At 52.3% G+C, this 13740-nt stretch overlaps 1 protein-coding gene across 1 annotated transcript in view; it reads left to right on the top strand.

The window, feature by feature from the left end:
• Positions 1–1669, top strand: part of LOC130038920 (CAP-Gly domain-containing linker protein 1-like) — a 39444-nt gene extending 37775 nt beyond the window's left edge. The window contains 2 exon segments of the mRNA XM_056130711.1: positions 1305–1523; positions 1629–1669. Coding sequence (XP_055986686.1) covers positions 1305–1523; positions 1629–1669 — 260 coding nt within the window.
• Positions 1670–13740: the final 12071 nt, after the last annotated feature.

The raw sequence follows: 13740 nt of genomic DNA, 5'->3' as shown, positions 1-13740 counted from the left end.
CCTCCTGTTCCAACAAATTGGCTTAAAATTGTTGTTGCCCTTACTGAATTCTCAAAAATGAATTGTCCTTAAATGTGTTGATTTCTGGTGTTTCTCTGCTGCTGTTCGATGTTTGTCCTTGTGCCCGTCCCACCCTGAATTCACTGTGGCTGTGGAGGAAGCTTTGAGAGTGGAAGGCAGGGCCACTCCACCCTTAGTCAAGTCTGTCACTGCATTTTTCCAGTTAGCCCTTTGTGAGTGATTTTGTTTCCATGACCCGCCTTTCCCCTTGATTGAGTCTTGGCAAGACCTGAAGACTTTTATCTTACATTTTCATTTTCTAGAAATAAAATTGCTTACATTTTTCATTCAAACTCTTGAGGTTCTTCAGTGTGACCTCAGGGCTGGGCACAGGGTGTGCGGGAAATTCTGTTTCTCCCACACGCCCTTCCCAGCCTGTTTCCTACTGGTTATTTTCAGCACATATTTATTTGTTTGCTTTGCTTTTGTTTTTGCTTGGGGCCTCACCTGGTGATGCTCAGGGGTTACTCTTGGGGGTCCTCAGGGGTCCATATTTGACTCTTTGATGCCAGGGAAGCACCTTCCCACTATACTATCTATCTGGGCCCCCGAAGTTTTTTTTTTTTAAATATTGTCTCTTTCTGAAAGGTTGTGTTTTGTTTGCAAATATGATTTTATATGTTTTGTTTACTATCTTTATGACAGGGAGCACTTCTGAACAATTTCTCTTTCAAAGTGTCAGGTTGGCTCTTAGGGGCGCCCGGGCCAGAACTCTGTCTCTTTCTTCTGTGGGGTGAGGTTTCTCCATGCTTAGTCCCTTAAGAGAATCTGTAGACCCAAAAGCATTGATTTATGTGAGTTTTCAACCGGATGTTTTTCCTATGGCATATTCTTCACTGGAAATAGGGAAAATTGGGCATGGCTGGAGTTCTGGCAGGCCGAGTGGGGACCCCCCCCCAAGTGTGTAACCACCACCTAGAGTGTGCGACCCTCAGCCTCAGCAAGAAAGGGAGGGAAAGGGAAAATAAATACCGGAATGAAGGGGAAGATGCAAGGGGGAAACACATCAGCTTGATAATGTCTTCTAAAAATGGCGTACCAGGGCCAGAGAGATAGTAATGTGGGTAGGGCACTTGCCTTGTCCCTTGCAGACCCGGGTTCATTCCCCGGCACCTCATATGGTCCCCAAGCCCCCCCAAAGTGTGAGCGTCCTACGCTCGTGCGCATCTAGTGACTCAAAGCCCAGTGCTCTCCCCTGACAGGAAGTCTCTGGAGTCTCACTTGGGATGTCCCCTCCCGTGCAGGTTATGTAAAGCTGCCACCCGAGAAATTCGTCCCGAAGAGGCAGGGTGATGGGCAGGAACTGCCCACAGAGGCCAAGAAGCTGCCGCTGAACTCAGCTGAGGAGCTCTACGTCGAGATCCGAGACCGCAACTTCAACGCCGTGGGTGCTGTGCTCAGCAAGAAGGCCAAGGTCATCTTGGCCGCCTTTGATGTAATTGGGGCCTGGGTCCAGGCGGCACGTGGGCTGTGGGCGCCCGGGAAAAGGTGGTGCCAGGCCCTCTCCTGGTGTCAGGTCCTTTGCCAGTCATCTTCTGCACTACCTGTCCCTCCCTCCTTCCTCCCAGCCACTGGCGGTGGTGGCATCTCCGCTAGCTCCTGCATCTAGGGAATCCGGGTTCAGCCCAAGCAGGCTGGAACAGCTAGTGATAATGAGAGCACAGTCCCTGGCCCCCAGCTTCCTTAGCACCTCACGCCCTCCTGCTGCTCCTTTATTCTGGGTTCAGCTCACTTTTGAAACCTGAATCTGTAAAATGATAGAAGCTGAATTTTTTAACTCTGGGGGAAGTTTTTAAAAATCACTTTTTCTCTTGAAGGATGGATTTCCTGATTTCATCTTTTTTAGGAGTTATCTCCACTATATCAGTATTTGTTTTTCTTTGGTTTTTTTTTTTTTTGAGGGGAGGCACACCCAGAGGTGCTCAGGGCTAACTCCTGGCTCTGCGCTCAGGGATCACTTCTGGTGGGCTGAGGCAACCACATGGGATGCTGGGGATCGAACCCAGGCTGGCCGCATGCAATGCAAACACCTCGCCACTGTTCTGTCACTCTGACCCCATGGTTGTTGTATTTCTGAAGTTGCTTTTGTCTCACTTGGGTTTTGTTCCTCAATTTTTTATTTCCTCACCGTGACTTATAAAGCTATGGATAAGAAGTGTCAGGCATTCACTGTTCCAGTTCCGAGCTCGTCATGGTGTCCATTTCCCTCCTTTCCTGCTGCCAGTGCTCAGGGCTGGCTCCTGGCAGGCCTCGGGGTTCTGTGGGGAGGCCGGGCACTGAGCAAGCGCCTCCCACACTGTATAGCTTGGACCCAGGAAAAGTTTTACACTTGATTTGCTATTGTTGAGGTCTCAGGCTATATGAGCGTTAGCTTTTGTGGCTTCAAGGCACAGTTTGCTGAGCTCCACATCCCTGGCAGGGACCATGCAGTGTCAGGTGTGGCCTGCGTGGGCCATGGGCTCCCTCCCGTCCACATGGTCTCCCAGTGCTGCAGGATGTGGCTGTCGCAGTACCTGGACCCACCAACCTGCCTTTTCTATTTTCCTGTGGCTGTGGGATCTGGTTATAGCCTAATTCGTTTTGTGTCCATTTCTCACACTAAAAATTAATTTGGGGGAGCCGGAGTGATAGCACAGCAGGTAAGGCGCTTACCTTGCATGCAGCTGACCTGGACTCACTCCCCAGCCTTCCATGTGGTCCCGGTGCATGCCAGCAGTGATTCCTGACTGCCAGGCCAGAAGGAAGAGGGCAGAGCCATGCTTCAGCTCTGCACCACCAGGTCTGATCCATAAAGCTGTAGGGGCGGGGGTGGGGGGGAGAGAGAGAGAGAGAAGGAGAGAAGAGATTGGGAAATTGGGTAGAGGGTGGAGATGGCAGGGCTGAGCAGGGTAGGCTGGAGCACACTGTGTTCCTCCCCAAAGTCAAATCCAGGATGGCAGCGTGGAGGACGTTTGCCTTTAATGCGGCCAACCCAGGTTGTGATCCCTGAGTGCAGCACCAGGAGGGAGCCCTGAGCACCGCAGCGTATGGCCTCCGCCGAAACAAACAAAAAGAGATCCCATGGCCCATTGGGCAGAGAGGAGTTGGTTGACTCCAGGTGTCCCTCTCGAATCCTCCGCAGAACCCCACGGACATCTCGGCTATGCCTCCCTCAGCATGCGGCTGGCCCAGCTGCTCTCCCGGCCTGGTTGGCGCAGAATCGAGGAATTTCTGCACATCCTCCCGGGTCCCCACTTCGAGGAGTGGCAGCCGCTGCCCAGGTGCCTGCAGAAGAAACGTAGGTTTGTGAGTGATTTTGTTTTCGTGACCCGCCTTTCCCCTTGATTGAGTCTTGGCAAGACCTGAAGACTTTCATCTTACATTCTCATTTTTAGAAATAAAATTGCTTACATTTTTCATTCAAACTCTTGAGGTTCTGCAGTGTGACCTCACGGCTGAGTGCAGGGTGTGCGGGAAATTCTGTTTCTCCCACATGCCCGTCCCAGCCTGTTTCCTACTGGTTATTTTCAGCACATATTTATTTGTTTGCTTTGCTTTGGTTTTTGCTTGGGGCTTCACCTGGTGATGCTCAGGGATTACTCTTGGTGGTCCCCAGGGGTCCATATTTGACTCTTTGATGCCTGGGAAGCACCTTCGCACTGAACTATCTGTCGGGTCCCCGGGACATTTTCTTTTTTAAATGTTGTCTTTTTCTGAAAGGTGGATTTTTGTTTACAAATATGATTTTATATGTTTTGTTTACTATCTTTATGACAGGGAGCACTTCTGAAAAATTTCTCATTCGAAGTGTCAGCTTGGCTCTTAGGGGCGCCCGGGCCAGAACTCTGGCTCTTTCTTTTGTGCGGTGAGGTTTCTCCATGCTTAGTCCATTAAGAGTATCTGTAGACCCAAAAGCATTGATTTATGTGAGTTTTCAACCGGATGTTTTTCCTATGGCATATTCTTCACTGGAAATAGGGAAAATTGGGCATGGCTGGAGTTCTGGCAGGCCGAGTGGGGACCCCCCCCCCCAAGTGTGTAACCACCACCTAGAGTGTGCGACCCTCAGCCTCAGCAAGAAAGGGAGGGAAAGGGAAAATAAATACCGGAATGAAGGGGAAGATGCAAGGGGGAAACACATCGGCTTGATAATGTCTTCTAAAAACAGCGTACCAGGGCCAGAGAGATAGTAAGGTGGGTAGGGCACTTGCCTTGCCCCTGGCAGACCCGAGTTCGTTCCCAAGCACCCCATATGGTCCCCCAAGCCCCGCCAAGTGTCACCCCCAGTGCCAAGCCAGGGAGTTAGCCTGAACCCGTGCATTTCCCCAACGCTTCCGGTGCCTGTCTGCGCCTCTGCGCCCTCTGCCATTGGAAGCTTTTGCAGGTGTGTTTGAGATGTGACCGCGTTTCCCTGCTTTCTTGGGTGTGTGAGTTGATTTGTGGCTTGCTGCTGCTGGTCTCAAGACACGACCTTTCTAGAACGCAGGTGCATCACCAGATTCCTGGGCACCCTTTCCCTCAGCATGTTGGTCTCAGCAGCACCTTAAGAGAAAGAACCCGGGCCTCGCTGTGCCATCGGCCCCTGTGGTTAACGTAAACAATTTTTTTTTTAATACGGAATTATGGCTGGAGCGATATTACAGCGGCAGGGCGTTTGCGTTGCACGCAGCCAACATAGCCGACCCGAGTTCGATTCCTCCACCCCTCTCGGAGAGCCAGGCAAGCTACCAAGCGTATCTCGCCCGCCAGGCAGAGCCTGGCAAGCTCCCTGTGATGTATTCGATATGCCAAACTCAGTAACAACAAAGTCTCCAATGGAGACGTTACTGGGCCCGCTCGAGCAAATGGACGAACAACAGGAGGGCCTTTACTTTTTTCACTTTACTTACGGAATTCTGGGTGGTGTGGAGATAGCTTAGCGGGCTAGAGCCCCAGCATCACCTGGGGAGCCCCGAGTTCAGGACAGGAGGGACCCACACACCACCAGATAATTCCCTAGGGGCTTTTAAAGAGGAATTGCAAGGGCTGGAGCTATATACATTCAGAGGGCATTTGCCTTGCACGCAGCTGACCCAGGTTCAATCCCCGGCATCCCATGTGGTCCCCGAAGCACCACCAGAATAATTCCTGAGTGCAGAGACAGGGGTATCCCCCGAGCCTCGCCGGGTGGGAGTTGTTAGAGGTGTCTCTGTAGTAATACGCCGTTTTTCAAAATGAATGTTTTGTTTGGGTGCTCGTGGCTGGGCAGGGCTGGGCAGGAGCCGGCTTAGCTGTCCGCAGGCAGACACAGTTCCCGCTCTGAACAGTCACCTGGACCCTTGAGCAGTTCGAAAGATGCCCCCTAATGCTTTCCTTCCCCTGAATCATCCTCTCTACTCTGCTCCAATGCAGAGTTTCTGGTCCTTTTCTGAGGACTCTTTGGACATCCTGACCAGGGTGGCTTAGACTCCAGTGTGAGGCTGCACCCCAGACCTGGCGGACCCATCCTACGGAATCTTTGGGGATGTTATGCTCACTCTGGGCCACTCTTTGGGAGGTGTCCCTCTGCACCCCGCCCCCAGTCTGCACATCTCCACGGTGTTATATTTTTATTGTTAATTTTTTCACCCGGTGATGCACAGGGGTTACTCCTGGCTCTGCACTCAGGATTTCCTCCTGGCGGTGCTCAGGGGACCATGTGGGGTGCTGGGATTCGAACCCACGTTGGCTGCATGCAAGGCAAATGCCCTCACTGCTGAACTATCGTTCCAGCCCCAATACTAGAAGCTTCGGCCTGGGATTCTTGTTCCTTCGGGTCTTTTGCATGGAAGGGCGGGTGTGAGTCAGAACTGAGCGACTGTGGGCGTTGGTGGGATTCTATAGCATGTGGGGTGCCCGTGAGTCTTCCGAGGCATGTGAGGTCGCCCCTGGCAGGTTCTGCAGGGCAGCTGGGGCTAGGACCTGGGTTAGGCCAGAGACCTGCCTCACCTCCGGTCACCTTCTCTCAGTCCTGTTTGCCGGCTTGCTCTTCTCTTCGAGCTCTTGCTAACTCTGATTTTTCCCCCTTACATGTGACAATTTCCTCTATCTGGATATTTTGAAGTTGAATGCCAGCGTGAGGTGGGTGACTGGGCTGGCTGATGACATTGAATAGATGCCGTTTGCATATGTCCTGTGCCTTCAGGCTATATATAGTCTTGAACTGTGTTTGCAGCTCCTGACATTTTGTTTGGAACGAAAGACTGATTTTTTTTTTCCTTTTTTTATTAGTGAAAAACCATGAGGTACAGTTATAGGCTTACAAATTTTGTGCTTGGGTTTCAGTTATACAATGATCAAGTGCCCATCCCTCCACCAGTGCCCGTCATCCATCCCCATGGGTCCGAGCATCCCCCCCCACCCTCATCCCCGCCCCCCCCCCCCCCCCCCCGTCCCATCCTGCCTCTGTGGCAGGGTATTCCCCCTTGTTCTCTCTCTCTTCTTTTGGGTAATGTGTTTTGCAAGAGAGGCTTTGAGTGGCAATCATGTTTGGTCTATCGACTACTTTTAGCATGCTTCTCCCACCCTGGGACGACCCTCACAACACCCTTCATTTGGTACTCTCTTCTCTATCTAAGCTTCCTTTTCACCTAGAGCCTGTGGCTGGCCTTCCATTCATGGAGCAAAATTCCTGGTACTAATCTCAGCCATTCCTGGGTGTTACTCTCCCTTTTTGTTGGAAAGACTGATTTTTATGTAACTTCCTCATAGAAAGGTGTGTGGTGCTGCCCATCACGCCACAGCTCCCAGGGCTGGTGTTTCCCTGTCCAGAAAATGCTGGACAGACGTGAGCCAAAGCTCTAGCTGGGAGGAAGCATTTGTACCGCGGGATGAAATAGAACTGCCTTTGAGTCAAGCTGACATTTTCAAGAAATACAAAACAGACCTTTTTTTCCATTTTTAGTACCAGAGCAGATAATCCCCTAAGGTTATTTGCTTCCCTGAAAGATATTTAGCTTGCCCTTTCAAAGTTCATTTAGAGCAGATCTTGGCGTTCAATCAGAGTTGGGTGCTAACCGAGGTCAGAGTGTTTGCTTATTTGTGGCCTTCTTTGTCTCTTAAGAGGAACCGTAGTTAGAGGCCACCAGAGAAAACAAAACACAAGCACCCGCTTCCTCCCAGCTTGGTTCCTCTGTTCTCAACCCCCGGCCATTTGTCTATGCATCTTCCACAGAACAGGCGGGGGACAGAGGTAGAGGGAAGGTCTGAGAAGCCCCTGCATGGTGCTCCCTGAGCAGTGCTCCCCATCTTTGTGGCTTCTGTTGAGGTTCTGAAATGAGTCATCAGGTGCTAGTGACAAATGTGTCATGTACGGCGTGACACAAAGATGGAGTTTGTGCCATCAATCCCCAGGGTGGGAGGAGGGAGCGTCGGGTTTTGGGGGTCAGTGGCAGGAGGATGTGACCCATAGCGTGTCGGCTTTATCTCAGGTGGGGGAAAACGGATCGTTTGGGGAGAAGTGTGCTTGGGGTACAGATTTGCCGCATTTTTCTGGATTTCTCTCTCTCTCTTTTTTTTTTTTATGTAGTAGTACTGCTATTTATCCAGCCACTGATTAGCTGATTGAATTGTGCATGAACTCCACCTTACTTTTTTTTTCACTTTTTATGATTTTATTTATTGAATCACCGTGAGAGCAGTTACAAAGCTTTCAGGTCTAAATCTCCGTCATACAATGAAACACCCGTACCTTCACCAGTGCCCATTCTCCACCCCCAACAACCCCAGTATATCCCCATCCCACACCCTCCCCCTACCAGTGGGGCAGATGATTTCCACATTACTCTCTCTCTACTTTGATCACATTCAATATTTTGACACCAGACCCACCATTATTATTTGAGATTTTGCCCCAACACTCAGATCTGCTGAAAAGGCAACAGTAGACAATTTGTTTTCTATTGCTGGTTATGAATAACATATGATGTTTCGTGGCTGCAGTACTGGCCGCACAATTTTGAAATTCTGACATTTGAACACTTAAATCTGGAGGGATTTCTGTCAAAACCTGTTGGGTTCCCGAGAATTGCTCCTGAGTCTCTGGGATCATGGTCGTTAAGCAGCTTGATCAGGAGCCAGAAAGGCCGTTTGTGGGCAATGACTTGGGGTCTCTTGGGGAGAGGGAGGACAGGACTGGCTCCACCCCCATCCTGTGAGGCCCAACATGTTTTGTTACTGAGGTCCCAAGCCTGACTGTCCAGTGGCCTCTGGAGGATGGCGGCCACCGGGCCACCAGAGGGAACAGGCCAAGGCAGAAAACCGTGGGCCCAGCACTGCAGGGACCAGACGCATTTCTGCCAAAAGTCACTGGGTTTCGAGATTTGTTTCTGAGTCTCTGGGATCATGGCCATTAAGCAGTTCAATCAGGACCCAGAGAGGCCATGCCTCCAATGATCTAGCTGAGCCGGAGGTGATTTGTGGGTGTGTTTCCCACATTTATAACTTTTGGCCATTTACTTTCTTGGTAAACTTTGCCCCAAGTTTTTGGGGTCTGGCCAAAGGCACAACAGCAATTTTGGGGTATCTGGAAGTGTGGAGGCGCCATCAGGCTGCTGATGCACTCGCCTCACAGGTACAGTGATTTTTGTTTCATGGTTTGTGTTTTTATGTAGGAGTACTGCTATTTATTCAGCCACTGATTAGCTGATTGAATTGGGCACGAACTCCACCTTACATTTTTTTCCATAATTTTCTTTCTTTCTTTCTTTCTTTCTTTCTTTCTTTCTTTCTTTCTCTCTTTCTTTTTTCTTCTTATATTTATTTATTGAATCACTGTGGGAAAAGTTACAAAGCTTTCAGATTTAAGTCTCGGTCATACAATGATCAAACACCGTCTTCTTCACCCTTCACCAGTACTCATTTTTCACCACCAAGAACCCCAATATACCCCACCTCCCACCCACCCAATGCCTATGAGGCAAATGATTTCTAACTAACTCTTCTCTACATTGATTACCTTCATTATTTCGACAAAAGATGCACCATGATTGCTTAGAATTTACCCCCCAACAATCAGAATGGCTGAAATGGCATTGTGAAATACATTGTTTTCTATATAAGGTTCGGAGTTCCGGGGCTGGAGAGATAGCACAGCAGGTAGGGCGTTTGCCTTTCACGTGGCCAACCCGGGTTCGAGTCCCAGCATCCATATGGTCCGCTGAGCAATGCCAGGAGTAACTCCTGAGTGCAGAGCCAGGAGTAACCCCTGTGAGTGCAGAGCCAGGAATAACCCTTGTGCATCGCCAGGTGTGACCCAAAAAGCAAAAAAAAAAAAAAAAAAAAAAAATTTTGGAGTTCCTCCCCTCCAAGTTTCGCTCAGCAAGCAGAAGGAAAGCAAAGAGCTTGGTCCCGGTGGTTGATGCAGATTGCTGGGCCAGGCCGTCGATCAAGGGAGATTTGGGGATCTCTGGGACCCATCCTCGGGCCCAGTGCTCTCCGGGGCCCCTAGCTTGGTTGTGTCCTACGAGTTGGGGGCGAGCCTGGCCTTTGGGCTCGCGTTGTGTTTGGACGGGCAGGTGGGGTGTTCAGGGCCCAGCTGCTGACACCTGATCCCGCCCTGGCCAGGTGGGAGGACGGAGATTGGCGGCTGGCCCCTGAGATGCCCAAGATAACTAGACAAGGAGATAACCAGAGTCAATCCCAGTCGAGTTGGGTGATAGGTTGAGATGACGCACCGAGCCGCTGAGGCAGATCCTGTCTGGAGACACTCGGGCACCTTGATCGCAGGCAGGCCTGACCTGGCGGGGGGCGGGGGCGAGTGGGCACCAACCTCGGTGTTTCCGTGGCTCGGAGCTTCCGTGCCCTTCCGCTTGCTCTGCTGTTGTTTTGTTTTTGGGTCACACCTGGACGTGCCCCGGGGTCACTCCTGGCTCTGCACTCAGGACTTACTCCTGGAGGTGCTCGGGGGTCCCTATGGGATGCCGGGATTGAACCCGGGTCAGTTGTGTGCAAGGCAAATGCCCTCCCCGCTGTACTAGACTTCTGGCCCCAAGGCCCAAAACTTAAAGAAAAATCCTTGCTGGGGTTTCCCCGTCCCTGGCGTCCTGTCAGCCTCGTGGGTCTGCACACGGCTTGTGCGACTGCCTCGAGTGGCCAGTGACAAGGGCGCCTGCGTGTCCTCCTGCTCCCCAGGGCTGCTCTCTTCCCGGTGCTCCCGGCCCTGCAGCCCTCAACTCCTGCCCTGTGTTCACTCCTCCTTTCTGTGGTGTCCCCCTCCTCTCTCGGTGGCCCTTCCCCTGGGGTCACCCCCCTTCCTGCGTGGTGCTGGGACAGCAGAGCTGCCGGGTTTGTGCCGGCTTTGTGCCAGGTGCACGGTTGACCCCGGGGGCTTGGATTCAGGACCTCCTGCTTGTGAGGCAGTGCTCAAAACCCCCTCTTGTACATTCCTCCCCTCCAAGCTGAAGGAACGGACTTGACCCACGTTCAGGCTCACACTTCTGCTTCCTGCCGAATCACTGCCGGCCGCTAGCAGGCCAGGACCCGTGTGCCACGCCTGTGTGAAGCAGGGACGTTCCAGGGCGTGAGCCTGCTAGCGTCTTTGTCATGGACACACGTGGTCCCATCACAGGATTTAGGGTCAGGGTCCAAACACAGGAGCATGGGGGTGGGGGGGTGGGGGCTTGTTCAGGCCGGAGACTCTACTAGGCTCACACACAGCATTGAGTGCTCAAGTCTCAGGGAGACAGTGAGGCTCAAACACATTTTCTTTTGCGCTGTTTTTTTCTCTCTCTTTTTTTTTTTTGGCTTTTTGGGTCACACTCAGTGATGCTCAGTGTTGCCTACTGACCAAGTAAAAGAATGCTTGATTTTTCATTCCCCCTTTGTCCTGCTCAAAGCTGGGCAACTTCCCAGTACAGGAGGTTTCAGTTTGGGGAAAATGCACCCTCATAAATGATTTGTAAATGGTGTATGAGGAACAGCACAATCTTTGCAGTTATGTCAAAGCTATATCAAAGCAGGTCGTTCTGACCAATAGCATTATGCCGAAAGGGTCACCAGGTGGCTGACCAACAGTGCATGGCTCTGCTCATTGTCCCATCCACTTTCCCACGTCCCATCCCCTTTCCTTCTTTTGGGTGGGCTGTGGAAACATACTTAAGTCTGTACTTATGCTCTGAATAAACGCACGCATTCATGCCATCTCGTGAATGACGAACGCTGTGTGACTCGAGTGCTGATTTCACCCTGACGGCCCTCCCCTGGCTCTGCCCCGCAGCGCCGGACGTGGCACTCAGGAATTACTCCTGGCAGTGCTCAGGACTGGTGATCGAATCTTGGTCAGCCGTGAGCAAGGCAAACCCCTCCCGACTGTGCTCTCACTCCAGACCCTCCTTTTGCATCTTTTTGTGTTATTTTCAGAATTGATCGATTTCCAAGTAGCGTTTGCTGGCCCTGATGTTCTCTGCAGAGTCCCTTGTTGCACACTGTGTTTCGTGGGCACCTTGACATGAAGACTTGGCGCTTGCCTGGTGCATGGCTGACCCCATAGTTCCCCTGAGCACCGCCAGGAGTGATTCCCGAGTGCAGACCCAGGAGTAACCCTGAGCACTGCCGAGTGTCCCAAAAAACAAAAGGAAAGAAAGAAAATACGTATCCTTGCCCGGAAGGGTAGCCCAGGGCCAAAGAGCCTGCCTTGCCTGTGGTTGACCCCACCCCACCCTGTACGTCCCTTCCCACCCAGGTCCTGCCAGGATGAGCTCCCATGACTGGATCAGAGTCAGCCCTGAGCACTGTCAGATGTCCCGTCCTCAGCCCCCAGGTTAGGTCACTCCGCCCTCACCACCTCCCCCCCACTCCCCGGTTCCCGCTCACTCATCCTCGAGGGGACCCGCACTCATTCAGCTTGTGCTCCCATCCGGAGCAGGCCAGGCCATACTCCTCTGTACAGCTCTCCGGCCTTAGTGGGATGGGCTACTCCCTGGCCACGGTGCGGCCGGTGTTGCTCACAGCACTGGGGTCACAGAGAGCAGGGCTGTCAGGGTCGAGCTCAGGGCCTCTGCCCTGTCGCTCTGCCCTTCCGCCCCCCCCCCCCCCCCCGGCTCACAGATTTCCTGGCCCGGCTCCTGAGGGGGGCCCTGGGCAGGGTCACTGGGTCCAGGTCCCACTCGGGGGATGCTGAATGACCTCAGTTGGAGATCTGTAACTGACAAACATTTGTCAAAAGTTTTCTGAAACCACTTTCACAGGACCCGGGGATCCAGAACTGGGCCCCGCAGGGACCAGAGGCTCATTGACCATGTAGTGCTGACGTCTGCAAGGGCAGCCCTCCGGAGCCTCAGCCAGACACTGACATCACGAAGGGTGGCGCCTGCCCCTTTAAGAATGGCCCATAATGCCCTCCTCCTTGCTGAATTCTAGTTCTACCTCAGAACATTCTAGACTCCAACTGCCATTTTCAGTCTCTACACGAGACTGGCACGAGCCTGTTTGGCAGAGCTCAGTACTGAAGCTGCGAGTGCAGTGTGACACAGGTGAATCTGAGTCTCTGGGCTTTCTGCCCGCGTGGGGGCGGCTTTTTTCTCTAACAGTTCTTTAGTGTATGATAGTTTTGAATCTTTAGTTAGTTTAAGTTTTTTTACTAGTTATATATATATATATTTTTGGGTGGGGTGGGGGCGGGGTGGGGTGGGGTGGCCATACCTGGCTGTGCCCAGGGGTGACCTGGCCGGCTAACGTCCCTGTGCTGACGGAGATCGAGCCCAGGACAACTGGATATAAGGCAAGTGCCCTCCCCACTGTCCTGCCTCTCTGCCCCTTGTGGACTTCTCTATTGAAATATGGAATGACTCTGAAGTCAGTGGGCCCTCATGGGGAGCTGATGAGAAGCACAGGAGAAGATATCACTCCCCCGGGACTGGCTGGAGCGCTGGCACTGCTGAGTGCAATGAGCCCCGCCAGCCCCATGACGCCCACTAGGCCTTCCCGGGGTCTTGGGCCGGAGTGAGGGGTTGCCCTTTTCAGGGAAAGGGAGTCGATCCTCGACCTCCTCAGGCCCCCGGGCCTTTGTCCTCCTCGCAGGAAAGCATTTCAGGAGATGAGCATGAAGCAGAAACATTTTATTTGGAGGCCTTTAGGAAGGGGAAGGAGGGAGGGAGTAACACGCTCGAGAGAGAGCGCGGCTTCTCCAGAGGTGCAGAAAGCCACTGAACATGTTATGTTGCTAGGTTGCATTAGGTCCGAAAGTCCACACCTCAGGAGGGGAGAAGCCCGTCACATGACCGACCTCGTAGGCAAGAGCAGTACCTGGGCTCGGGCACACATGAGGGCCCTCCCTTAGTTCAAGGTGGCTAATCTAGGGATTTCCCCAGGCTGCCCCTGGTGGGAGTTTCTAGCTACCTAGAGTCTGTTGCTAGGGTGGTTGCCAAGGGGGTAGAGTTGAGTGGTCCATGGTCCTCTTAGAAATTCCTTTCCTGGGCTTTGTTCCTATTCCCTCGGGGGGTCCAGCCTGATCTGGGCCTCCTAATGTGGGTTAATTTTGACCAGACTTTGGGTTCCGTGCCCTCAGGTGGTCTTTTGGTGGCCATGAAGCTTTTGTTGACTTCCTCGGAGTTCCATTGCCATGGGGACGCTTCCCCCATCTACCTGTCTGCCTCAGTCCTGTGGGTTAAGAAATGGAGTTAATACTGCCTTGTGGTTATCCAACTTGGGCAGCGTCACAAGGAACGTAGGAAACGCCGAAAACTC

The sequence above is a fragment of the Sorex fumeus genome, unplaced genomic scaffold (genome assembly GCF_029834395.1).
Source record: "Sorex fumeus unplaced genomic scaffold, SorFum_2.1 ptg000081l, whole genome shotgun sequence".
In the NCBI taxonomy this organism is placed as follows: domain Eukaryota; kingdom Metazoa; phylum Chordata; class Mammalia; order Eulipotyphla; family Soricidae; genus Sorex; species Sorex fumeus.
Note: the sequence above shows the minus strand (reverse complement) of the source record. Positions and strands in the feature narration are given on the sequence as shown.